Source organism: Talaromyces stipitatus, genomic scaffold (assembly GCF_000003125.1).
Source record: "Talaromyces stipitatus ATCC 10500 scf_1105507295555 genomic scaffold, whole genome shotgun sequence".
NCBI lineage: Eukaryota > Fungi > Ascomycota > Eurotiomycetes > Eurotiales > Trichocomaceae > Talaromyces > Talaromyces stipitatus.
In genome coordinates, this window is record NW_002990116.1 from 1,004,696 (window position 1) to 1,030,450 (window position 25,755).

Genomic DNA, 25,755 nt, shown 5'->3' on the forward strand with positions numbered 1-25,755 from the left:
AACGACTATATGGGAAGGCACCTTTAGAGTATGTGGAGTTTTGTAGTTATTTCTGGTGACCTCAATGCTACTTCAGCGCTTCATTCCTAATTCATTTAAATGATGCCCCAGAATTCCTTCAAGCCATCCGCTCTCCATTGCGTGGGCCACCCACTCTCCTTCTCGATCCGCTCTAACAGCTCCAAAATTTCTTGATGTTCTCTTGGATGACTCATCCATTGCCCTGCAATCCAGATTGGTTGAATGGCGTTGGTCCATGCTCCATGGTGATGGTTAGTGATGGAGATACCACACGCCAAGCGTGCGTGCCACAGAGGAGACCGTGGCTTTGGTTCCAAACGCAATCCCGGCGGTCGAGCTTGTAACATGAGCAATGAAGCAGTGTGGTATAGTTGATTGCCAGATACCGCAGCAGGATTAGCAAATAGTATCTTTGGAAAAGCACTACTTGTCGAGGAATATTCCATCACAGCTTTCATCTCTTCTGGGCGTTTGAGATACCAGTCTTGCACGTAGAACCATAGCCTGGACCAACGCTCTGTGAATTCTCGGTCTGTAAGGTTATTATGTCGGGGACCGCCGATGCGTCCGAATTTGTAATGGCATGGCGCAAGAATATCCAAGACCTGTGCACATAGATATACCATATAATTTGCGAACATGTCGAACGTAGGTACCGATTGAAAGAGACGCACGTCCGCATCAAAGTCGCCAGTTGCCCAATGATCAACGGGGATGAGGGTCTTGGTGCATGAAATAAATCCTCCGCAAACATCCATGCGGGCAAAGCACCAGAAAAGTGCTTGCTCTGGTCCTCCGGAGAAGCCATTCATTCCAACAGCTTCCATCAACCCTGCGCAGCCGTCTAGATGCCGTTGCCAGGCCTTGGGCGCACAGCTGAGCATTTCTAACACACAGAGAACTACACATGATGCAATCACTGCCGTACTGCGCGTCGGTAATAGTGGTAGGAGAATATGTATAGCATGGTGATACAACTCTAGACTTCGTTCTTTATGCGTAGTAGCGCCCTTTCGCTCCAGCTGACGTGCCGATAGGGCTAATATAGCATAACTAAGGTGGTCATGAGAGCGAGCCATATCCAATAAAGTGTTTTGAAAGTGACATTGGTTGTCGAATTTATCCAACCAAGGTGCGAGTTCTTCCAGCCAATTCTTCCATAAAATAAATTCTTCATCTTCGGGAATCTTAATACGGGCACTTGCATGATTCACCGGAATATGCAACTCCTCTCCCTGAACCGGAGTACAGTGTCTAGTAGGCGCGCTCGACTTGGCCTCTAGGATAAGGTGGTTTCTCAATGTCGAGTGAAGCTCAAGGTACTCTGACCCAGGCACGAAAATCCCATCGTGGACGTGAAAGTCAGTCAAAGACATTGGTGGATCGTGATAGCCGCTTTGAACGGTTTGTGATAGGGGAGAGTATACTGCGCTGTACTCGGATTCGTCGTCCATCGATAGCTGGTCCCGCTGGAGCACTTGTCTTAACCACACGCTATTTGTTGCGAAACTGTCAGTGGTGCCATCAACACCTCGAATTTGCTCTGGGGATTCGCAGGCAACTTGTCCTTTGGTGCATGCGATAGTTGACCGTGACAAATGATCAGTGTTATATCTGGACGAGATACCCCCATCCGCTTCTACACTCGACTCTGCTCGGCCAGTTGAGAAGTCTTTAGTCTGTCCTGAGTCCTTCCAGAGATATTGTTTCTCCGCTGCAATACCCCGTTTGTTTCTATCCTCTTCTCTTCCTGTTTGGCTTACTCGCCTCCTTTCTTCTCGTTCACCGCCATAGTCAGGCAGTTCATTACCTGGACTGCAGGAGAAATCATTGTGGATAAGAGAGCCCTCCTCCTCTGGTACAGTTTGATGGTAATCACGAATGACTTCTGATGTGATGTCTAATATTCGGAAACGCCTGGGTGTCCGAGTTTGTATGACGGGCATCTGCACCGTTTGCGAGTTCTCGGAACGAAAAGAAATTCGCATCCCCCATCTACAATTTTCACGACTCCTGTGGCAGTGGTGACAAGTAGGCTTTTTTTCATCACATTTTCGTCGCTTCCGTCTGCAGTTCAGACATCCTGATCTGGTCCGTTTCCAGAGCTTCTTGCCACTGCGTCGACCTTCCTGGTGCTCTTGCCCTGTTGCATGCGAAGTATCACATACTTCCATTGTACGTAGCTAAGAAGTATGATTTTGGCCGTTTAGACTGGAGTAAAAGTAGAAACGGTGAGCAAGGAGAGTGTGGGGTAGCCACATGGAAGAGATCTACATCTACATCGCCTACAACTACCGAATAGGGCAAAAAACATACTTTACGGGATAACACTCATTTTCCTTTCCGTATGGACCAAAAGGGCAATTGTGAGAGCAAACCTATCGAGCTTGGATCCTCTTCGCCATGGACGTCCTGCAATGGGTAACTGCTAGCAGCCATATGGCAGTCTGCCAATTTGGTTCCCCCGCAAAATTTCACCCACAATTCCCGAGAGTCTCCACGCACGAGTCAAAGCTGGAATTATGGAAATGAGTTTTAGCCCTTTCAAGGATGGATGATTTCGGTTCTATCCCGACGGTTGAGGAGTATCTGTCCATTTACGTGCAGCTTGGATCCAGGACTCCCCAGTACATAAATATCCTCCTCCACACTTCGATTCGTTCTTGTCTTCACTCACGGCTAATGGAATTTGTGGGACATGAAGTCAAACTATTCGTTGCTTTTGATTTGTGTTTAGTTCGTTACGCATGCATTCGAAAATGACCCGTCTAGTTGGACGACCCTTGAACTGGGCCATTACGGCCACTGCTGGCTCTGGGTTCTTGCTCTTCGGATATGATCAAGGCGTTATGTCAGGACTTCTTACAGGAGATGCCTTTACGAGAAATTTCCCAACCATCGATATAACACGCGGCGGAAGCTCAACTATCCAAGGAACGGTTGTGGCTATCTACGAAATCGGTTGCTTTTTTGGCGCTCTCTTTTGCATGGTTTTTGGGGAGCACCTCGGTAGGAGAAAGTGTATTGCACTTGGCTGCATTGTCTTGAGTATTGGCGCTGCTTTGCAAGCCTCTTCTTACAGCCTCGCGCAGCTGATTGTCGGCCGAGTTGTGGCTGGTCTCGGAAATGGCATGAATACCAGTACTATCCGTAAGTGAGCACTTTTCTGCGACATTCGAAGGTATTTGTGTGCTATACGTTAATAACTAATTCTCTCGATTAGCCGTGTGGCATTCCGAGTTGATGAGCGCACATAACCGAGGAAAAGGTCTCTGTATTGAACTTGCGATCAATATCTTCGGAGTTGCCCTTTCTTACTGGGTTGATTACGGCATGAGTTTTGTCAAAAACGAGTCTCAGTTCCGATTCCCATTGGCTTTCCAAATCTTCTTTGCCCTTTTGACTCTTGGTGGCATTGTTATGTTGCCCGAATCGCCTAGATGACTAGTTGCTCACAATCGTCATGACGATGCTAGGCACATCATCTGGGCGGTTCACTCGGGTGCCAAACTATTAGATATCGATAGCCCGAAAGTGTCTCATGATCTACACGAAATCCAGCGCGCCATTATCGAAGAACGTGAAGCAGCCTCTGCAGGAACCTACCGAGCGCTGTTGACGAACGGACAGCAAAGGTTTTTCTACAGAACAATGCTAGGTATTGGTGGCCAGTTCATGCAGCAATTATCTGGAATCAATCTCATCACCTATGTCCGTCACCTTCTCCTTGTTCACGACTCACGAGTATCAATTTTTGAGAAATCCAAAATTAACATCCTTGCTTTCTAGTACGCCCCTGTCATCTTCCAAACGTCCGTTGGCATGTCTCACAACACCTCTCTTCTGCTGGCTGGCTTCAACGGAATTGCTTACTGGATCTCCTCATTGATCCCTATCTGGATAATTGATAGACTTGGTCGTAGAAAGCTGATGCTCTTCGCCGCTGCTGGTCAATGTGCTTGTATGGCCATTCTTGCAGGAACGGTCCATGATGGTGGAAAAGCTGCTGGTATTGTCGCCATTATCATGCTTTTCTTGTTCAACTTCTTCTTCGCTGTTGGGCTTTTAGCTATTCCCTGGCTATGTAAGCATTTGTTCAATCACTGCCACGAGAATAGGTTCCTTAGAAACTAACAAGTCCTTTTCAAACGTACAGTACCTGCCGAATACGCACCCCTTGCTATTCGTACGCGCGCTGCCTCTTTGGCCACAGCCTCCAACTGGATTTTTACGTTCCTAGTCGTCGAAATCACACCTGTCAGCATCAATAGCATCGGTTACAAGACTTATGTCTATTTCTGTATATTCAACTTCTGCTTCCTTCCTCTCATCTACTTCTTCTACCCGGAAACCAGAAACTTGTCCCTGGAGGATATTGATACATTGTTCACTGGAGAGAACATTATTTTCCATGCGAAGCCCGGAGTTGGCATGGGAAATGCGCCCGAAAAGTCTACCGGCGAAGCTGTTTTTGATAAGGATAAAAATGTTGTGCAGCTTGAGAAGGTCTAAGTGTAACTTATGTTCTTGCTACGAAAACCGAGTTAGGGTTGCTCTGAGTCACGTAACTGAACACGTCAGAAGCAAAATTTGTACAGCACGATCTACTATCTATGGTACAGTACATCGCAAAAGGTCTTCGGCCAAACCGGCCGAGAACCCTGCACTTACAAATTTATATGTAAACTGTTTTTGAATATTTCGCCCAACACAACGCCTAATCTAATAAAATTCGAGGATATTAAATGAGATTGTTTTATTGGGGTTGCCTCACGTGACGACCATACTGCGACTAGTCTTCACCCACACGTGCTGCGTACTGCGGGGTTCTTCCTCCTGACAACTGCCTCATGAGAGTCAGCCGCTCGCCTCCGCAAGTTGCTTGTCATCTCTCACGCAGTCAAGACTTGTTTTTTATCCTTCTCGATATTTCCTCCTTACCTCCACGATGACATCCTCCAGCCAGCCTAGCACCTCCACGCCGCTTCCCCAGGACTCCGTATGGCCTCCAGCCCATATCTGGGAAACCATGAGTACGACTGACCGCGCCGGTTGGCTAGCACAAATACAAAGGGACAGGGCTAGACGTCTGGAATTGGATGAAAATGAGGTCGATCTCTGCTAGAGGCGAACTCACTTGGACCAGCGAAATGACGAGAATAATCAAGAAGGAAACCGTGAGCTACCCCTGGTAAAATCACTCATCGATATGTTTCCGGGTGTCTCCGCCGCCCTCCTTACGCGCGTCTTCGAAAGGAAATTGAAGGCGACCAAACTCATTCGCTTCAAAGAGAAGTCAGTAATCGATACGGATCAAGAGGATCGGGTCTTCAAAATGACCGAGTCAGGCGGCACCGTAGGCTTCAAAAAGGCTGCTTCGTCGCTTTGAAGACTGGGGTCCTAACCCTCAAATATGGATTAGCTGTTTCCTCACCTACGCGGCAGTTATAGGATATCTTTTGGTGTCAAGTACCCTAAGGCTGTCGCCAACCTGCTCATGTTTATGATGCAGATTCTAGACTTTGCCCAGACCTATCATTGGTCAGAAGCAGTACTTCCGCCGGCTCTCAATTTCCACCAATATATACCGGATAAGGGAGAGCTATCAATGGATAGCTACCTGGTTACATCTTAGTTTCGCGAGAAGTATCTCCGCTACAACCTTACACTACCAGCTAAGTCGTCACAGAACCGGTCAGCAGCCCGACCGCGCAATGCCAAGTCTGCCAGATCCTTAAATAATGATATAGAGGTTTGTGAAAAGTTCAATATAACAGGATGCCTCTGGGAAGGCTGCAAGAGATGTCATGAATGTACTGTGTGTAGGTTAACCGATTATGGTGCCTCAACTTGCCGCAAGAGAAAGTAGCAAGCAATTCAGGTGGTGAAAAGGGAAAACCCTAGGACAACCCCTTACTTTCTACCGCGGACAGAAATACCTTATGGCCAACCAGCGAGGCCCAATACAATTATCCAGTACCCTATTTTCAACACAGAACTATCAAAATTATACCCTTCACCTTCGCCTCTTCATCCATAGAGATGGCGTAACCTCCTTCATTATTACCCCGGTGATCTAGGATCAAATTTAGCCGGTATCCTAACCTACGGCGTCTAGATTAGCTATAGAGGCAAGATACACTCTTATCACTCCCCCAATCACTACATATGCGAACCCAGCATTATCACGGAGAAGCTAGCAGAAGACCTCAATCTCCATTAGGTTAGATTTACCTCCAAACCTTCCTTTATTTCGCCACTAGGCCTTATCTCTAAGCACGATGGGGGATGGCGCCATATCTATGATTTATCCTGGCCCCCTGGGCGTGGTATTAATCAAGGCATACCAGATAGCTGGTCTGCTATTAAATATGTGAAGATCGATTATATATAACCAGATCATAAGGGCAGGATCTGGCTGCACAATTATCAAACAGGACATCAAGGATGCCTTCCGGATAGTTCCTGATGCCTAAGACAGCCAGTATTTTTTAGCCTTTCAGTAGAATAACTCCACCTATGTTGAATGTTGCCTCCCTTTTGGACTAGCAACAGCTCTATTTCTCTTTAATCTCTTTGCAGAGGCTCTCCACTGGATACTTCAGTGCCTCCTTCCCGCATTTTACATCAACTATTATTTAGATGACTTTATTGCTATCATATATTATCCCTCAATATCCAATCCTATAGATGCCTTTAACAAAGTCTACCATATGATAACTAACTACCTGGATATTCCTCGCAATATAAAAAAGGACGAGCAAGGGACTTACATTACAGTGCTAGGAATTCAAATAGACTCCATCTTGATGGAAGCTCGTCTGCTACAAGAGAAGCTATGCCGCGCCATATTGGACGCCCCAGCTGCTCTTAATGCAACAAGTGTTTCTCTCAAGTAAATAGAAAGCCTCACAGGCTTACTAGCCTTCTGTTCAAGAGTGGTCCAGCTCAGAAGAACAAGGCTACGATCTCTATACACCTTTTAGGTTGCCTTTCCCACGTGGGAGTCGCACGCGGCGCCGTATCCCTTATGAGGTACGTAACGATCTGGAATGGTAGAGGGACTCCTGTCTCTCTTCAATGATGTACTCCTAATTGACCCCTGCCGCTGCAACATCACACATCTCTATATAGATGCCTCTACTATAGGCCAGGGACTCTTCTTTTTCTCATCAAAGTCTACATTAGACTGCTGGCTAGCCCATTGCCACTAGCTTTAATCATGCAATGCTACCTCACTGGCCCTTGCTCAAGACACACATGTGTATATCAATACTATAGAAGTAGACGCCATTCTACAAGATTTCCTACTCTTTAGCCACCATTGGCTTCACCACACTATTATTATCCATATGGATAGCTCTACAGTACATATAGGACTAAGCAAAGGCTTTCTTTATAGCCCATCCAATGCACTATTGAAGAGTCTACTTATCCTAGCCGCGGCGAGAGACATCTAAATTATGCCATATTAGCTCTCTTCTAGGAAAACGCATTAGCAGATCTTTCGTAATAATTTCCAAGAAATTGCTAACATTTGTCCCCACTGGTAGGTGTCGGATTAGTCGGTTTATTCCAGACCAATCCTGAAGAGTGTTTTACTAGGATCAAAGAAAAAGTGACTAGCAAGATTGTATGTATTGAGTTCTCTCTCTCTGTCTGATACATCATGTTCAATGCCGGGTCCTTTATAGACACTTTTGGCGGGGTCTTTTGTGAGCTATCATGAGGGGTAAACTTTGAGGGCTATATTGACCCCTGATAAGAAGATGACTCCTTATTTGCTGAAGTGTAGGTAACTTGAGGTGACTGGATGACCTGATCAAATAGCCTATCTTCTACATCGCCGGATATCCCGGTTATCTGACAGTAGGACCTCTCCGTATTTTTAACCCTAAACTGCCCGCGTGGTTCTCTTCGCAAGCTCATTAACTTAGTATAGACTATTTAAAATTACTCTGGAATGGGCTCAGCACTAATACACGCTCTATCTATCTCTCTGTCCAGCATAACTACCAATTAAAGATAGAGCATGCCCCAATCAGCACCTATCTACACTGGATAGGCCGACGGGAATTGCCTAAGTGTCAGGCCTGTAAGGAGCCTCACGAGACAGTTAGGCATGTGCTCTTTGAGTGCCGTGGACGTCGTGCAGGACAGAGAACTCTATATCGAGCCCTCAAGAACTACGCGCTACAAAACTTACCAGCATGGCAGCGTCAAAACAATCATTAATCTCATAGATAACCTCCCAACTCCTTAGTAATTCTAACCAAAAAAACAATCAAACTAGATACTGTGTTGTCAGATTTAGCTCCTCTCCGAGTCTATCATATTGATAATTTCCTCAACGATAAGCTCTTTAATAACAAACACTTCCAGCGCCTTATTGACGGCGCGAGAAGGCTCACCCCAACAACCAAAGTATAGGTTAGAAAGCCTATTTTACGTGAGGCCATTACAAAACTATCATCTAGCCTAGCTACACTTCCATCACAGCTCTCAGAAATGACTGCAGATCTCATAGATGACCTGAACTTCGCAACTACTTGCCAGGTGGCATTTGCTGGAATCCTCCGCATCGGAGAATTCACCTACAAGAGAGAAGACCTTGATACATTCTACTCCGTGGGCTCCATCGTGGCTGCCTGGTGCACGTTTGGAACCTTCCGCATCGATGGTACGGCGTCATGGAGGATCCCGTCTGCCCTGCAGGAATCTCCGCGTTGGCTCATCAGCAAGGGACGTAATGAGGAAGTATTGGCGGTTCTGGCCAAGTATCACGGAGAAGGTGACGAAGACGATACGGCCATGCAGTTTGGATATGTCGAGATTCAAAGTGCTCTCGGCGCAGAGCACTCCGCCGCAGAATTTACCATTTCCTCATTCTTACGTGAGCTTGTGACCGGGTCAGGCAATCACAGACGGCTGTTCATCATGGTTTGGGTGGCGATCAGCTCACAAATGTTTGGAAACGCCTTCGTGCCCTACTACCTGTCTCCAATTCTGAACTTGGTCGGCTTGACCTCCGATCTGCAGCAGGCGCTCATCAACGCGACATCTCAGATGCTCTCCTGGGCCAATGCTGTGTACTTTGCGACTCTGCCTGCCAAGCTAGGACGTCGGACTCTCTTCCTCCGCTCTCTGTGCGCCATGTGGGTGATCGACATCTGCATCATGGCCGGAAGTGCCATATTCGCCAAGGACCATACAAACAAGGCCTCTCTGCCTACACTGTCGTTGTCTTCCTCTATCTGTTCTCGCCGGCGTAAAATTTCGGTTTCAATGGAAAGCTCGGCCTCTATGTCCCAGATATCCTGCCCTTCCACCTGCGCACCAAGGTTCTGTCCTTCTTTTACTTCGTGCAGTTCTACTTCATGATACTGTCGACTTTCGCCGTGCCGATCGGCCTCGAGAATCTTGAGTGGCTCTTCTACATCATCTTTGTGGTTTGGGTTGTTGTGGAATTCATTGGTGTATTTGATGTTTCCTGAGACAAAGGATCCGACACCAGAGGATATTGCATATATCTTCGACGGGCCAGATGCCAAAGCCAGCGGGAAGGTGGAGGCAGGAGAAAGCGACGGGAAGGTTGAACATATCCATCAGGAGCTCAAGTAATGATTGATATCCAGTGGCCTTGTCAAAAACTCTGTGATTTATTCCAGGGTGGAATAATACATCTAGAGATAGCATTTGGACCTAAATGTGGTGTATTGTCAGTGGGATAGTTCATGGTCATTCATTCATACAGAGTCATTCCAGCAATCCCAAAGCAATATCGGCCAGCTACTTAGAGACAGATCAATCCGCTCCCTGTTGAGCGAGCAGATTTTGTAGAAATCACACGATGAACAGAGAGATTCGCTTTAATCCACTATTGATGACCATCACCACACTGTACGATAGTTACATGCTGGAATAAAACATACTGGCCATGACTACAATCAGATAAAGTCAAATTACGCTTCTTGAATGTGCTTCTAGTCTTCGGTCTTCTATTTACGAAAATGTTCATGCATGATGAATATATACTTCCGGTTTTCCTGAACAAGTGGTATTGCATGTACAAAACGGGTGTTTCGGCGGAGCATACGGAGTAGAGCAAGCGCGCACTAGCCTTACTACAAGTCACAGAGCGACAGTACCGCCGTCTCGTGCATTGTTCAGAAAGCTTGCGAAAGCTGCGCAAGGATTCGCCTATATTGCTGATGAATACTCGCGTCGTATTGCCAATTCCACCTACGCGGGCAATATCCGCTGGACCCGTGAGGAAACAGGTTCTCGTAAATCTCTCAAAATGGCTGGGATCGTAGATTCTAGCCAGGTTGAGTATGAAGCGAATCGAAAAGGGTGATGATTTAAAAGTGCTGGATAAATTGTGGCCGAGGTGGAAGGAGGTTGAAGAGACTCTGTAGGAACGGAGTTTCGGGTTAAACGGTGATTTTTGGTACAGATTGTTTGGATTTGATTCCGAGTACTGGATCGGTTGCAATCGATCTGATAGATTTGATATCTTTTGGGTGGGCAGTATCGTTTGGGCGGCGAATCCTCGTGTAGCGAGGATCCGAATATATGGTAATTTGTGAACCTTCTTCAACCAGGGTTAAGTCCAAACAGAGCCATGGGTCTCTGATGGAAAATAGAGATACCCATTGCCACCCTAAAGATCTGAAATTCACAAGTTGTCGATTAGCTCCACCTGTATTCTCGTATTCTCGTATTCTCGTATCTCCATTCTCGCATTCTCGCATTCTCGTTTTCACACCACAGTCTGGATCCGAGCTACGTGATCCACAAGAGATTAAAGGGGTCTATATTCAGAATGAGTCCAGACAGGATCATTCGATATAAAGTCAGCTTACTTTCTCTGTTCTCCAGTTTTAGTCTTTCCATCCTCATCGACTTCTACTCATTTGTCAACCCGCCTACCATGAGTTCTATCGCGAGCAGCGATGGAACCATCAACTTCGCACTCTACCGCTATACGCCCTCGATCACGGCGGCATCCATATTTGCAGCGGTCTTCCTATTAATCACAATTTTTCACTGTATTCGACTATGGCGATGCCGCGCTTATTCCTTCATTCCCTTTATTATCGGCCTACTTTGTGAGAACTCCCTCCCCCCCTCGAGTTGGAAAGAATTCAAATTCACCAGGATGATTAACAAGGCTATCTTCAACGTAACAGTTGAGTGTGCTGGTTATATTGCTCGCATTTTCTCGCACTTTAACACCACAGCTCTCGGTCCATATATTGTACAGACCATGCTGATTCTGGTCGCACCGCCCCTGTTCGCCGCTTCCATTTACATGACTCTGGGTAGAGTCATTGGTACCCTAAACTCTCAACAACTCTCCATCGTACCCGTCCGATTCCTCACGAGAATATTTGTGGTCGGAGACGTGATCTCATTCCTCCTTCAATGTGGAGGTAAGCGCAAGCTTTCCAGCCTCTTAGCAATCCTATTTTTCGATTCTAATTTTTATTAGGGGGTGGTTATATGGCCGCTGGAACGGTTTCAGCTATGAACACTGGCGCAAATATCGTCATTGGTGGTCTTGCTATTCAGCTCCTTTTCTTCGGCTTCTTCGTCGTCGTATCAGCGGTGTTCCACTGGCGCGTGAAGAGAAGAAAGTCGCGAAATATTTCGCCTTTATCGGGGCGCAGCAAGAACTGGGAATCTGTAATGTGGGCGCTCTACGCTGCCTGTTCCCTCATTCTGGTGCGGTCGATCTTCCGCGTGGTAGAATTTGTTGAGGGCAATGATGGCTTTATTATGAAGAGAGAATATCTCTTGTATATTTTCGACGCTTGTCTCATGTCTTTGACTGGAGCTGTGTTGGCAGTCGTCTACCCTGGATCATATCTCGGTCGTGATGACGGCAAGCGGGAGAGCGCGCTGCGGCTTATGTCTACAGATGAGGAGAGCAGTGGACAACAGAGATTAAAGTCATCTGGAGCATAAAAACTAAGCTTCAATTTTGTACTGTTAGACTCATTCTGTTACCGATGCATGGCATTTGGTGGTCGTATCTGGATTTCGCAACATTGCCTAAACCACATCCATCAATTTTCTTTTCTTTGGTTTAGTGATTTAGCAAAAACAATATGGGGCATATTTCTTTGATAAGCAGAGGTCTTCATTCAAAGTTTAGTACGTAATGATACCGAGCCGGATATTGAGCCCATTGTTGCTATGAACCGTAGGGGACGGCAGATTCGGCTCCCTGAGGGTTTTCGCTAGGTAAAATGTAGCTCATTCTTTTTGCAATAGCTTAATTAGTACTCGCCAAAAATCTATAATATTTTCTATTTATATGACGTTGTAAGCTTCAAAATAGTTTACATGGCAAATCGCCAAAATTGTGCATTGAGTGGTAGCGGGCATTGGGCGGTGAAGTACGATAGGGGTTTCCGCGCTTTTAGTCACCTTTCGACCCTGAACTTTTCTTCCCACGTTCACATCTGAAGTTATGTCCACTACCTACCCCATCGCTTAGTGCATCTGTTGGGCCATTAGGATCAGCTTTCTTCGGTTTACGTGAGCTCCTTAGTAGACAAAGCCAAAGTTAATGCCGCTACACACAATGCCAGGGCAGGAAGGATCTCGGAACGCAGCGAAGTCGCACTTTCGTCCTAAGCAACGCATCAGTCACACCAAGTCCCGCAATGGCTGTTACACGTGCAAGCTGCGTCGCGTCAAGGTACATATCGATTCTTGACATATGACCTCGGTCAGTATTACTGATAACCCCAGTGTGATGAGGTACGGCCCGTTTGTGGTGCATGTTTAATTCGGGGTGATGACTGCGTTTACCCCAGCCCAGGAGACACACGTGGCCAGAGACGAAGACAGCGGCCCGGCTCTCGCGAGAGGCCATCATCCGAGAGTATTCATTTTCAGGCACGCAATGATACCCAGGAAGTACATTTTTGCCCGTTGAATTTCAATTTGACAGCTCCGGAGGACCCGCAAAATGTCAGCATCCAACGAGAGTCCAGTCTGAACATGAGTGATCTCAATCTACTTCAACACTTCATCTTGCACACCTCAAAAAAGATGACTCTTCACAAGATCAAGATGGTGGCCTGGGAGCGTGGTATTCTCGATTTGGCTGCAGCCAATGATTTCCTGATGCACCTTGTCTTGGCCCTGGCTGGCATAGACATTCTGACCACTAGGGATGGCCATGACGGAAATATTCAAACATTTTCTGATCCTTCCATCTCCTGGAGCCCTCGGCTTCATTCAATCATGGAACATCATCAACTAGGACTCGCCGGGCTGCAGGAAGCACTTTGCGCCCCCGCTGAGCCCAATGCAGAAGCCTTGCTGGCGGGGTCCATGTTGGTAGTAGGTTTTGCGTTTGCATCCCTTGGAATCAAAGACCCAAATCCGTCAATGGGTACCTTTCAGAATTCCAGTCACGGTTCACCATCTGCCTTTCCTTCACAAGCCCCGCTCCAGATACAGTGGCTTCACCTTGTTCGTGGCGTCACATGTATCCTAAGTCAATTTTGGTCCACTTTGAGAAGATGCCGCCTCAGGTCGCTACTTTTCTTCAACAATGCCAACGACGATTGGAAGCTTTGTGAAACAGAATTGCGCTCAGGCGTGGCGCTCAACCAAAATATCCAATCAAAGAGGCTTCGGAAGTTTGCCACAGGGGCCAATCGCGCCTTGACGGATTTACGAGATATATGCGTAGACCTACGTCATTCTAGGAACTTTGAAGAAAGCAGTGACGGGTTACTATTAAATGCCACCCCTCGATCCGAACAAAGTGGATATGCTGGGGGTAGGATATCCCTCAGCGCATGCGAACAAGTCATAGGCGTGGTTGAAGACCTCTATATGAGAATCCTTTATGTTCTACAGATGAAGCCACTCAATTCTCAGTCACCATCAGATCTCGAGATCCAGATCGATCTCGAAGATGCAGCCATTTCAGCGTGGCCTCATCGTCTACCCGAGGAATTCATCGCGACCTTGGACTCGCATGGGAATGTCGACACGCTGTTCGGTGTGAGCCTGACGATCCTTGCACATCTCTACTCGACTATAGCTATTTTTGAAGATATTTGGTACCTTGGTAAGACATGTGACGCTGAAATTTACAAGATCAATACCTTGATTCATGGTCTGGGGGATGAAGAGCTTATCCGCTTAATGGAATGGCCAGTTGATATCATAGAGTGATGAAATCTAAGGGTGACTGGTCGATTTCAGGTCGCCGTCTCATATAGGCCCACCTAGTCTTTGCTCAAAAAACATTCTGAGACCTTTTTTATTGATCGCGCGGAAGTCGCTATCTTCAAGATCTGTCATGATGTTAGGCTATCAGGACAAGATACTATGCTGTAACTGTCTCATGTGATGCTTTGGTGCTTAGAAAATTCATCCATGTCACAGTTATTGCTATTCCTATATGTTATGGGCTGACACCATATGGGTGGTTCAGGACAGGACCCTCACTAACACCGCTCAATACTGACTTATATATTTTTTCAAACTTACTGATTAATTACTTAACACGAATATTCAGCTCTGTGAATGCTTAAAGTAGTGTATGTATATGACTTTGTCGAGATACAGTAGTTTGCACATTCAGAGTAACAACTGAAACTCTCTTCGATTTCCTCTGAAACAATGCCAAGAAGACATCATAGTAAATATAGAATAGCGTGGGAATAATATTTATCCGGAAATAATGCCTGTCTCGCTTAATACAAATTTTTATTTACAATACATGTATGGCGATAAAATACAATCCTGGAATATTTGGCTGTGTCTTAGCACGTGCCCTGACCAGTCTGCCGGATTAGTAGTAAAACCATTGACCTTTGAGACATGGTTGTTGCAGTATCCGTAGCGCGGCTTGTGCACTGTCGTACTATCTGTGGTAGTAGCTTATCCTCATGCAGCTGCAACCATCAAGTCAGGTTCCTAGACCGAGAGCTTATCCACGATATGATACAGGCTCATCCCTCGCCAACCGCCGTGGTCCACTTCAGATGCGGTTTACCCCACTCTAGAGCGGGGTCACTTTGAAATGACCCGCTTAAATTATAGTCGTCTATCAATCTCGGGGATTGACGTGAATTCTGTCTTCAGTTTCTTTACTTTATGTTAAAAATTCTTGAAACTACGCAACCTAGCTAGTGTTATTCTCTTCGTTGTCCTCATACTCTGGACTGACGATAATACAGTGCACCTAGTGCTCTCCAGTCCCTCCATTGCTTTGAATACGATTTTCCTATCATTTCGATATCCCATGATGGCGGAATCCACAACATTCCTTAACCTCCCCACGGAAATCCATGAACTTGTTGTTCAGTGCCTTGATTTGCCTAGCCGTATGCGACTGAGAAAGATTTGCCGGTATTTCCATGAATTGATTCCCCAGCTCAGTATTCACGAGATGCTGGAAGTGGAGGTCTCAGCTTTTGGGATACAGAAAGACCTGTATACATGTCGAGATTGTTTGCGCTTGCGCCCAAGGGCCAAATTCGCGGATAATATGGTAAAGAAAAAGAAAGCAAGGTCTGCAATCGATGCAGAGAAACGATTCTGCGTGGATTGCGGCATAAACCCTGCAAAAGGTACTACCCGATATACCCGCGGCTGTCTTATCATCGTACAAGGAGAATCATTTGTGATTTGCCGATCTTGCGGGAGCTTCAGTGATGCGGCAGTAGAAGGGGGCAGGAGTCTTTGTGAATGTAAACGATGTCGGCTATTCTCGAAAGCAATCGAACAGCGTGCGGAGGATTACAGGGCGCGACAGGAAAGGGCCCGCCTGCGGGCTGATCAAGCATTGAAAAGAGCCAGAAGACGTGAGATTTGGGGTTCTGATTACGAATATAGCGAGGATGACATGTCCCCTAGCCCCACTTGGAGTGATCTTGAGATGGAGATGATCCAGTCTGAAGCTGATACCTATATGAACAGCCCCAAGCCTGGATCTGAATGAATTTTTTGAATCCACATGTTAGCGCAAGCTGGGTTAAGTAATGCAAGACCCAACCTCACCTTCACCGGGAAGGGCATGGCTACTGTAAGGAGTTCCTTGACTTAACACAGCTATGGTCAAAATTTTGACGTGTTGATTACCCCTATACTTTACTAGTTCCTGATATTATATGGTTATAAAATGCGACTTTAGTACCTTTAAAGGTGATAAACCGCTGAATCGTTAGATTTGCGCTGGTTTTATCCACCAAAGGCACTGCATCTTGAATCTTACCTCAGTAATATACTGTAATTTATATGTTTGAACGGTTGGCCTAGAAGAAAGGAATGAAAGAGAGCAAGAAAGGAAATGTGCCCAAGCCGTGACAGTGATACATGTATTTTACAGGCATATTATTATGTGAATGCACAATACCCCAGGGAAAAAAACACGCCAGTTAGGGTTACTCCGGATCTAGCTAGATCTATACTAGGCAATCCTTGGCACTGTTTCAGAGGAAAGAGAAGAGAGTTTTAGTTGTTACTCTGAATGTGCAAACGACTGTATAGAGATGATGAACAATGATCATTTGTACGGAATACACGGGTGGCCAACTCGCTTACCGATTACGTTAGTAAAACTTTGTGAGTAACTATGGTGGGTCTCAATAAGAGTGAGAAAGTTAGGGCTAAGGGCGGGCCGGCGCATCCACATGCCCCCACCTCACATGCAATCTGTACGGCGTACATGATACAAAAAGGCGTAATACGTATATGGATGTAATTACTGTAATGTGAGATAACTGTCTCAGACATTTAGTTTTCAAATTCAATAGGCTGTACACAACTTTGTAGCCAGATTACCTCAGTTTGGCAGATGGCCTAATCATAAAAAAATGTAAAGTATGACAATTGCTGGAATAAATTCACTTGTCATCAGAAATAATTACAGTTTCAAGTGAAGAGTCTATCTCCGAGTCTCTACCTCTGTTCCTAGGTTTCACTGTATCTCTGAGAGACTTATGTTGTGGAATTCGAAATGAAGGCATCAGAGTTATTCAGCGTAAAGGGCCCTATAGCTATTACGGGTGGCGCATCAGGCATGTAATCGTCTTCATTCTTCAGTTACAGACTAATAACTCATTCTACCTTTCACATGTATCGGTCGTGCAATGGTGCATTCATTTGCTGCAAATGGAGCTGAGAGAGTATACATTCTCGGTAGTTGACTCTAGACTCTTCTGGAATGTGCATAATTTAATCCTAATGTCATTATTCCTATACAGTGTGACATCACCTCAAAATCAGACCTTCAAAGAAGTGCCGACAAAGTGCAACAAGAAGTGGGCTATCTCACTCATTTGTAACTCCGAGACTAGGGCCCCTGAGTCCACCAAGCTCGGACCTACCAGTACTATTGACGATTTCATAAGGATGAATTGGGATCATGATGTCGATTACGTGAAAACATTCGAAGTGAATACCGCAGGATATTGTTGTTCTACCCTCACATTCCTGAAGCTTCTACATCCTGGAAATGAGGAGAAAAATGTATCGCAAAGAAGCCAGGTAATAGCAACATGCAGTACCCTTAGTTTTGGTCGCCTGACACCGACAGCTCGATTTGCATATGGTCAAAGTAAGGCTGCAAGTACATGCCTCATGAAGCAGCTGTCAACATCATTGGTGTCATACGGTAGTCGAGTGAATATACTTGCCCCTGGGCGTAAGTCTTTTGATCAATTAATACACCGATCATTATTTATCTGACATACCTACATTGTTCATGACGGATATGATGTCTGTAATGGCATCAATCTCTTACGATGTTGGCAAGTTGTTCCCAGAGGGACGCGCTGAAGAGGATCAAGATATTGCTGGGACGATTCTCTATCTTACGTCCAAAGCTGGAGCATATCTAAACGGAAGTGTTCTGGTCTGTGATGGAGGAAGGCTAGGTGTTGTGCCGTCTTTATACTAAGAAATCCCAACAGAGTATTCGGGGTGTTTTATATAGGAAGGGGTAATTCCTTTTTCTGCGAGAACATCACTGATTATACCGTACCTTCAATTGGTAGGGGTCCAATCATAAATCACAAAAAGTAGTGGCAATAGCTGTATAAAAGATACCATCAAGAAAGCAGTAGGTTAGGGCATCATCCAAGGTGAGGATTCTAGACACAGCAGTATCCATTGATTCTATTTCTTATACAAGACATTATGTCGTAGACCCTAATATATGCGAATCTGCTACAATAGCACAGCTACTCTTTGGAACCCTTGCAGCTGCCGTACTGCTGGAACCTGGTAAGATGATTCTGCCCATAACATTGACTTTTTTCACGTATGCCTAGGTTACGACGTTTAGTTGAATGAGATGTCTGGAATCTCAAAGATACGACCGAGCAGGCTGAGATAACTGAAGCGTTCACAATACCGCGGTCAAACAAAGTCGAACATATTTCTTTAGAGTAGCGGTAATACGAAGAAGGATGAAAGTTCAAATTATGTAGCTTATCGAAGGGGAAAAGGTATGATCTACTACATACTGTATTTTGGTCTAGGGCTTTCCGTAACCCTAAAAGCTCTAATGCAGTGCAAACTTCGTGGTGGGTCTTTGTGGTTGTCAATAATTCTCGTCTGACCCAGAGCCCTAAAAACGGGCAAAACTCCTATAATTACTCGATTTGGAAATTTCTAGTCATGCCCTATTACAGTGAGTTGACGCCCTGAACCAGCGACGCCCTATATTAGAGGGTAAATTGCAGCTCCCATTTTAATGTATTGAAATTGTTCTTAAGTCTTCATCATTGACTTCTACGTGAGGTCAACTATACATCGATTACTGATATTTCGTCTTCAGGGTAGTTGGTTCTCATCCTGGTATTCAACTCCATCCCCTCATTTTTCGCCAAAATTTTCCTTCATTTTCACGATTTTTGAAAAAAGCTACTCTCCGGCAAGACACTCTTTCCACGATGGCCAAATCGCCCAAGATGTGAGTGCTACCTCAGAGGTTGTCAGGGCATGGGAAGTACAGAGCAGAGGCTGCAGATTGATGACACACCATCTTCGTCTTCTACAGAAGACTCTCCCAATGGGGGATTTTGAGCGTGGCTCCATGTTGTCGCCAGCTTCTGTATCTACTTCAACAGTTATGGTGCGTTAGTGTCTACGCATGCTGCTTCAACAACTATCGCGCAATGAAAGTGGACGCTCAGAAGCTAACTAAATGTTTACACTCGTTTCGCAAGTGTTAGTAATAGTTATGGTATTTTCCAGCCTTACTACACAGAACAAATAGGGTTTCTGCACCGAAAGCGGCAGCTATTGGATCCATTCAGAGCTTTCTATTGTTTTTTGGTACTTTCTGGCCTGACCACTCTACGATGCTGGCTACTATCGCTGCCTTTATGCAAAGTATCAGTATAGAGATTTAACACTTCATTCTTCCACAATATATGCATTGGCCTGGGAGGTGGTATCATATCTACGTTGGGCACGTCCGTGCTTTCAACATACTTCACCACTAACCTGCCACTTGCAAGTGGTATTTCTGGGTAAGGGCCTTTGATATTCTACTTATATTTGTTGAAAGTACATTTGGCTAACAAAAATCCTCTGCTACAGTATCTTATTTCCAATCCTACTCAATAATCTTCAGCCGAGGATCGGATACGGATGGAGTGTTCGTGTTTTGGATTTGTGAGTGTAGTGACACTTCTGATTTCAGTATTCGTGATGAGGGCCCGTGTCATTCCAAAGAAGAATCGTACGATAATCGATACGTCCGTTCTCATGATATTCTTTTTTGGGAATGCACTGCTTATCCTCGGTGTCTATATTCCATTCAAACTACGTTGAATCATTTACAGTTGACCAGAAAATTACTTCTGCAAACATCGCATCCTACGTTCTCGCATTTATGAACTTCTCGAGCCTGCTGGCAAAGTGCTTCCGATGTTGTTAGACCCTCGAATTGGTTCCTTCAATCTGCTTCTCTTCTTCGGGGTGGCAACCGGTGCTTCCTCCATAGCGCTGATTGGCGTCAAGAGTCTCACAACCGTTATTGGAGTATCTATCATCTATGCGTTCTTGTGTGGTGCTCTTTTTTGCTTTGCAACCAGTAGTGCTAATTGGACTTTGTCCAGATCCTGGACTCATCGGGGCACGAATAGGTATGGCATTTGTGATTCTTGATTTTGGAATTTTAGCAACATCACCTATTGCTGGTGTTCTTCAAGATTCAGTAAATTTCTAGTCACGTCCTATTACAGTGAGTTGACGCCCTGAACCAGCGACGCCCTAAAGTCGGTATGCCAGGATTCTCCACTTATATCGGTAATGCTAGCATGTACGAGGTGCACAAGTAAGATACTTCCTTTAGATGTAGACACGTATCCATGGATACTTCGAGGCATTTCTAATTTGTGCTATTCTAGGTTTATGGTCCTCGATCCATACCAAATCGGATATTTCATAACCCAGGTCGGGTTGTCAGCAGCTTCATTTGGTGTCGCCAATTTCGATATCAATGTTGTTGCCATGGCTCTTGAGGGTCTGTTTGACTACCGGTGTGCTCCCAAGAAAACTGTGATAGAGGCTCAAGGTCCGCAGTATCAGAGTATCTGCACAGATGAAAGCTGCCCGCTTGCATTAGACTCGATCTGTGCCGATCAGCCAAACATTTCACAGCCCGTTGTTGCAAATTCAACACTAGCTATGGGTGAGGAACGTACTGCCAGTAGCAGCAGCATCAGCAGCGCAATTGCGCCCTTATCCACTTCACGACCCTCAGGAAGCTCCACTGGTTCTGGTTCTGCTTCTGCTTCCGGCTCTTCGTCGGGAACCACTCCTATGCAGGCCAAGTCAGCTGGCTCCCAGTTGAATCCAAGGATAGGAACCCTATTTGTCCTTTTCATGATCATTGCCATCTGCTTCTAGGTATCCCAAACTGTTTTACGGCTTCGACATGGACAATGTCAAAATTGACATATATGGATAGTAGTAGTTAGCTACTTAGGCATAAACAGGATCGATTTGTGCTTTGGACTTACCAGTATTATTCAAGAGTTGAGCCTCATTGACCATGAAAATCGAACTTGACGTAGTAAAGTTGACCGACTATATCAGACCAAGCAGCTCTGAAGAACCGAAAAAGTTCAAATCCATTTTGTCAATTCAAAATAAGATTATCTCACTGCTATATTCAGGTAGGTAATCTTCGTTTGCAGCTCTAGTCTGAGTGACCTATCTCCGGGGAAGCCCATCTACAAGATATGACCGGTAGAGCGAAGTGAGAGGTATCCCTAATGAATATATGTGGTATCTTCCAAAAATAAGTACAATACAAGAGACAATGGAAAAGCGGTTATAGCAAACAGAGCTCACTTCCAAGAAGCCAAAGGTAACCGTATGAAAATAAGAAGAACGAGACGCCAGGACTCCGTCATCAATTATGCGCCTGAACATAGTGCAGATTAGACGACCCTCTCGGCGGACTCGCCTTCGGCGATAACAGGGACACTAAGGCCTCTTTCCGGACTTTGTAGAATGAGTTGTTCATGCTTGCGAGCGCGAAGAAAGTCGCTAACGGATCGAATCAAAATAAACCAACCAACAACCATCAAGATATACGATATCCATTCACTTGTTGTAATTGAGGAGATGCCGTTGCCTCCACTTCCACCTCCTTGGCCACCTGCACCAGAACCGTCGCCAATAGAGTTCGGATCAAAGTTATGACTATTAGGATCTGGTGGAGATGTATATGGGTCTGCATCATTATCGGGTCTTGAGACGCCACTTCCTTTCATATAAAAGCCATATTGCACAAGAGTCAGACCCAGACCGGCTTTACTGCCGTTCTTGGCAGCATGGGTAGTGTGAAGGAGATATGTGAGAAGGAATCCGACGAGCTGGAAGGACATGGAAATCATGCCGTTCCATGCAAACGAGAAGACGGATCCAACAGGCAGACCATCGACGTATACTTCATCGGAGGACATGCCAGGGGCCATTATAGTAGTTTCCCAATAAGGAGGTGTAGCATCGGCAGCTGCTTGTTCATATGACTAGTAGAAAATCAGTACGCGAATAATTTCACGAATAGAGAAGACAGCATACTGGAGGTAGATCTTCTTCCTGCTTCTCAGCCCTCTCGGGCTTGGCATTGAGGTTGGCAAAGACACCGTCATTTGATGAACCCGTTCCTATCACTCGCGAATTTGAAGTAAAAGTCGGTAGCATAGTGGCACGTCTTTGTGTTGATGACGGTTGAGCGGCCGCCGCATTTGACTCTGCTGATGTGTTATTGGTGGTTGTTGCGGTTATAGTAGGATCTCCTCTCATCAATCGCTGTCTATCGTCGGCTTCATCCGCGTCGTCTGAGTCATTTCCATCATCAAAGGCATCCTCTAGCGCATTATCGGGACCATCTCGCATGGGGTCTTCATGGAGCAAGCGACGCGACGAAGGTGACGATGATCGCGAATGGAAAGGAGGCGGAGGCGAAGCGGGGATTCCAGCAGTCAGATTCGGAAAGGCTTCGAGTCGACCATCATCATCGTCATCACGAGTATTCACCTATAGATCATTCATAAAGAGATGAGCAAACGTCTAGTGACAGCAACGACAGTAACATAGTCACTTGAAGGGGAGTGGTTTCACTTACCCGTTGATATGACTGCGAAGTCATGATAAGCGGATTTACCGGACTGGGTTATAGATGGGCCTTGAATGAGTGAACTACAAAAGAAAATCGACAACAGCAATGACGAGGCAAAAAGAATCGATATAGAAGAACAAAAAAAGGTTAAATGATTGGAGGAGACGAAGAGACAGAGGGATGATGGATGATGGATCTGGATGGAAGGGGCTCTCTCTCGATGAGGCGGTCGGAGTTTCAGTCAGTGGCGGAGTCAATGGTGGCAGCCTGACGTCGACACCTGATTACTGAGGCACAAAAGGATTTTCGGGGCGGCCGGACATCTTCATTTGTCCTTCACTTCGAAGCTTCGATATTCTCCATGAGATCACCACAATTCAACGTGAGGAATTACTGTTTAACAGCCTACGCGACTATATTCAGTACATTTTAATTGCAATCGCGTGATACAAAATGTCGAGATCACCAGTAAGCAAGCCCAAGCCTATCTTATCCACATGACTTCCTTCGCAGGTGCGCCAGAGGTATACATTCAATCTAACCATCAACAGCAAACCATCAGTACGCGCCTGGCGCATCTCGTTAAAAGCTGGCCCACCGATACCGTGCGACCAGCTTCTGTCTCTGTACAAACATATCTTCAAAGCCGCATGCCCAAGTCCGAGTCTGAGACTCCCCAAATATCGCAGTCGTCGATAAATGCGCTTACATCCCTCCTCAACAATCAATATAGCAAACAATACCCGTTGCCGCAAATTTTACGACGTCCCGCTAGCAATCCCAGTCATTATGATGATGTGGTGAGAGAGTTTGAAGAGGCGCCTAACCGGAATTGGTTGGGGAGGATACAGAAGAGATTGGGAGGGATGTTACGGTTCAAATAGTCGAGGGTTGAGAAATAAGGATGGTGAAAGCATTGTTCGAGCTATGATGGGTACGGAGTTGGGGAAATGTATGTACGCCACTGTATATTGTACAATATTGCATACGATTTTTTTTAACCAGTCACGTGGAACGATCATAATGGATCAGTGATAGTTGTTATGATGGTAATGTGCACTGAAAATCATTTATATGCGCAAGAGGATATAGAATACAGGCATCAATCATCAGCCCTTGTAACGAGTTACAACATCGGCTTCAGGTCATCGGTAACCTTGAAGGGAGCACCGGTCTTAGCCTTAACCTCGTCAACGGTGACACCATCAGCAATCTCAATCAAAGTCAACCCATCAGTGAAATCAACATCAAAGACAGCCAGCTCTGTGATGATTCGGCTGACACATGCCTTGCCAGTCAATGGGAATTCACACTGCTTCAAGATCTTTGGATTGCCCTTTTTATCTGTGTGCTCCATCGTCACGACAACTTTGGTCGCTGAAGGGTTGGAGACAAGATCCATGGCACCACCAAATCCCTTTATTTTGCCCGGAAGCATCCCTTAAGACAGCTTTAGCAACGAAGAGCCAGGTTAATCGAAGAATATAAACTTACAGTTCGCAAGATCACCTCGGGCACTGACTTGCATAGCCCCGAGAATAGTCAAATCAATACGTCCCGAGCGAATCATACCGAAAGACTCATCACTACCAAAAACAGCAGCTCCCGGCAAAAGAGTCACAGTCTCCTTGCCAGCATTAATAAGATCGGGATCTTCCTGACCTTGCTTGGGATACGGCCCTAATCCAAGAATACCATTCTCCGATTGCAACATAACCTCGACAGATGGGTCGACAAAGTTTGGTGCCAACATGGGCATTCCAATACCCAAGTTCGCATACATGCCGTTCTTGAATTCCTTTGCAGCACGTCGCACGATTCGCTCACGCTTGTTTGCTGTATCTCCTTTTCCGAGAGCGGACATATCATCGCCTTCTTCCTTGGCGTATGTTCGTTTCTCAATTTGTTTTTCTTCTGTGCTCTGAATCACGCGTTTCACGTAGATTCCTGGCAGATGGACGGCGGCAGGTTCAATTTCGCCTACTTCAACGATATGTTCTGCCTCAACAATGGTCATTTTCGCGTTTCGGCCCATGGCACCGTTGAAATTGGCTGCGGCGTATCGGAACTGGCAGTTACCCAATTTATCTGCCTTCCAAGCCTTGACAAATGCATAGTCGCCCTTGATAGCTTCCTCCATAACGTAACTCTTCCCATCGAAGACCTTAACATCTCGCGGTGCTCCGTACAGGGCCACGGTGCCATCACTGTTATGTTTTAGGGGTAGTTCACCGGTCTGAACCACCGTTCCAAACGCAGCTGGCGTATAGAAAGCAGGAATGCCTGCTCCGCCCGCACGACATCGTTCAGCTAGTGTACCTTGGGGAGTTAACTCCAACTCAATCTCGCCACTGAGATACATGCGCTCAAACGTCTTGTTTTCACCAACATAGCTAGCAATCATCTTTTTGATTTGTTTACTGGCAAGAAGCAAGCCTAATCCGGATCCGTCAACTCCGGCGTTATTACTGACTGCAGTAAGGCCTGTGATTTGGGGGTTGGCTCGGACAGCGTTTATAAGAGTGTCGGGGACACCGCATAGTCCGAAGCCTCCGGCTAAGAGGGTTGAGTTGGATTTGAGGTCTTTGATAGCTTCTTCGGCGGATGGGAGGATTTTGTTGATTTCGCATCGGCGAACGGAGCTTGAGAATGCGCGAACGAGGAATTGCTGGTGCTGTATTGCGTTAACCGTTTGCGTAGTTAGAAGCATAGACAAACATTCCTACCTTGTTCTGTCGAGCAGTGACTTGCCTTGCCACACGTAGGCAGTACCTGATTTGTGAGGGCATCTTCGCCACAATCCTTTTGAGAGCTACTCTCTCAGCGGATTTGAACTGCTATCAATTTCGTACCGGCCTATTCCCGGTATACAAGCTGATAATGCTCTTATCAACACGTTCAGTCTCGTCGTTCTTCGTGCAATATAGACCGGGAATCACTTTAATACTGACGTAGGTGAACTTTAAGAATAAATGACTGAACCAGCTAGGACAATAACGAGCATGGACACGACCACTATATATACGCAGTCCTCATATTCCGCTCTTCACAGCGATGCCATCATCCGATGTTGTTATCCGATGCGCTCGGGCTTTACCCCGGATAATCAA

General features: G+C 45.8%; 9 protein-coding genes across 12 annotated transcripts, besides 1 other annotated feature; 6 read left to right on the forward strand and 3 right to left on the reverse strand.

Moving 5' to 3' along the window:
* Positions 1 to 5: 5 nt before the first annotated feature.
* TSTA_114750 (C6 transcription factor, putative) lies at positions 6 to 2,460 on the reverse strand (the record flags this gene model as incomplete). Its single annotated transcript, XM_002481615.1, has 2 exons — positions 6 to 2,164; positions 2,400 to 2,460. The coding sequence occupies 2 exons, from the start codon at positions 2,458 to 2,460 to the stop codon at positions 96 to 98; spliced, it is 2,130 nt and encodes a 709-aa protein (XP_002481660.1). The 3' UTR covers positions 6 to 95.
* A 320-nt stretch (positions 2,461 to 2,780) lies between these two features.
* On the forward strand, positions 2,781 to 4,533 carry TSTA_114760 (MFS sugar transporter, putative; the record flags this gene model as incomplete). The annotated part of the gene is made up of 5 exons (XM_002481616.1): positions 2,781 to 3,171; positions 3,245 to 3,443; positions 3,498 to 3,732; positions 3,811 to 4,105; positions 4,178 to 4,533. The coding sequence occupies 5 exons, from the start codon at positions 2,781 to 2,783 to the stop codon at positions 4,531 to 4,533; spliced, it is 1,476 nt and encodes a 491-aa protein (XP_002481661.1).
* Positions 4,534 to 6,416: 1,883 nt separating this feature from the next.
* Positions 6,417 to 6,998: a mobile genetic element.
* Positions 6,999 to 8,529: 1,531 nt separating this feature from the next.
* On the forward strand, positions 8,530 to 9,515 carry TSTA_114770 (sugar transporter, putative; the record flags this gene model as incomplete). The annotated part of the gene is made up of 2 exons (XM_002481617.1): positions 8,530 to 9,289; positions 9,334 to 9,515. 2 exons carry the CDS (start codon positions 8,530 to 8,532, stop codon positions 9,513 to 9,515), a joined length of 942 nt encoding a protein of 313 aa, XP_002481662.1.
* A 1,387-nt stretch (positions 9,516 to 10,902) lies between these two features.
* TSTA_114780 (RTA1 domain protein, putative) lies at positions 10,903 to 11,991 on the forward strand (the record flags this gene model as incomplete). Its single annotated transcript, XM_002481618.1, has 2 exons — positions 10,903 to 11,456; positions 11,516 to 11,991. The coding sequence occupies exons 1-2, from the start codon at positions 10,955 to 10,957 to the stop codon at positions 11,989 to 11,991; spliced, it is 978 nt and encodes a 325-aa protein (XP_002481663.1). The 5' UTR covers positions 10,903 to 10,954.
* A 382-nt stretch (positions 11,992 to 12,373) lies between these two features.
* On the forward strand, positions 12,374 to 14,439 carry TSTA_114790 (C6 finger domain protein, putative). The gene is made up of 2 exons (XM_002481619.1): positions 12,374 to 12,730; positions 12,784 to 14,439. The coding sequence occupies exons 1-2, from the start codon at positions 12,599 to 12,601 to the stop codon at positions 14,224 to 14,226; spliced, it is 1,575 nt and encodes a 524-aa protein (XP_002481664.1). The 5' UTR covers positions 12,374 to 12,598; the 3' UTR covers positions 14,227 to 14,439.
* A 5,280-nt stretch (positions 14,440 to 19,719) lies between these two features.
* On the forward strand, positions 19,720 to 20,922 carry TSTA_114800 (uncharacterized protein; the record flags this gene model as incomplete). Its single annotated transcript, XM_002481620.1, has 6 exons — positions 19,720 to 19,750; positions 19,862 to 20,080; positions 20,130 to 20,156; positions 20,193 to 20,227; positions 20,277 to 20,347; positions 20,421 to 20,922. The coding sequence occupies 6 exons, from the start codon at positions 19,720 to 19,722 to the stop codon at positions 20,920 to 20,922; spliced, it is 885 nt and encodes a 294-aa protein (XP_002481665.1).
* Positions 20,923 to 21,152: 230 nt separating this feature from the next.
* On the reverse strand, positions 21,153 to 22,834 carry TSTA_114810 (metal homeostatis protein bsd2). 3 transcript variants are annotated; one of them, XM_002481621.1, is made up of 4 exons: positions 22,652 to 22,834; positions 22,105 to 22,563; positions 21,370 to 22,052; positions 21,256 to 21,307 (listed from the first exon to the last, which is right to left on the reverse strand). In XM_002481621.1, the coding sequence occupies exons 1-3, from the start codon at positions 22,673 to 22,675 to the stop codon at positions 21,459 to 21,461; spliced, it is 1,077 nt and encodes a 358-aa protein (XP_002481666.1). In that variant the 5' UTR covers positions 22,676 to 22,834; the 3' UTR covers positions 21,256 to 21,307; positions 21,370 to 21,458. The 3 variants fall into 3 exon arrangements, with proteins under 3 accessions (XP_002481667.1, XP_002481668.1, XP_002481666.1); XM_002481622.1 differs by having other exon boundaries at positions 21,153 to 22,052; XM_002481623.1 differs by having other exon boundaries at positions 21,153 to 22,052; positions 22,105 to 22,834.
* Positions 22,835 to 22,988: 154 nt separating this feature from the next.
* TSTA_114820 (uncharacterized protein) lies at positions 22,989 to 23,529 on the forward strand (the record flags this gene model as incomplete). The annotated part of the gene is made up of 2 exons (XM_002481624.1): positions 22,989 to 23,113; positions 23,197 to 23,529. The coding sequence occupies exons 1-2, from the start codon at positions 23,099 to 23,101 to the stop codon at positions 23,527 to 23,529; spliced, it is 348 nt and encodes a 115-aa protein (XP_002481669.1). The 5' UTR covers positions 22,989 to 23,098.
* A 138-nt stretch (positions 23,530 to 23,667) lies between these two features.
* TSTA_114830 (succinyl-CoA:3-ketoacid-coenzyme A transferase (ScoT), putative) lies at positions 23,668 to 25,701 on the reverse strand. Of its 2 annotated transcripts, XM_002481625.1 has the most exons (3): positions 25,372 to 25,701; positions 24,140 to 25,319; positions 23,668 to 24,085 (listed from the first exon to the last, which is right to left on the reverse strand). In XM_002481625.1, the coding sequence occupies exons 1-3, from the start codon at positions 25,432 to 25,434 to the stop codon at positions 23,772 to 23,774; spliced, it is 1,557 nt and encodes a 518-aa protein (XP_002481670.1). In that variant the 5' UTR covers positions 25,435 to 25,701; the 3' UTR covers positions 23,668 to 23,771. The 2 variants fall into 2 exon arrangements, with proteins under 2 accessions (XP_002481670.1, XP_002481671.1); XM_002481626.1 differs by having other exon boundaries at positions 23,668 to 25,319.
* Positions 25,702 to 25,755: the final 54 nt, after the last annotated feature.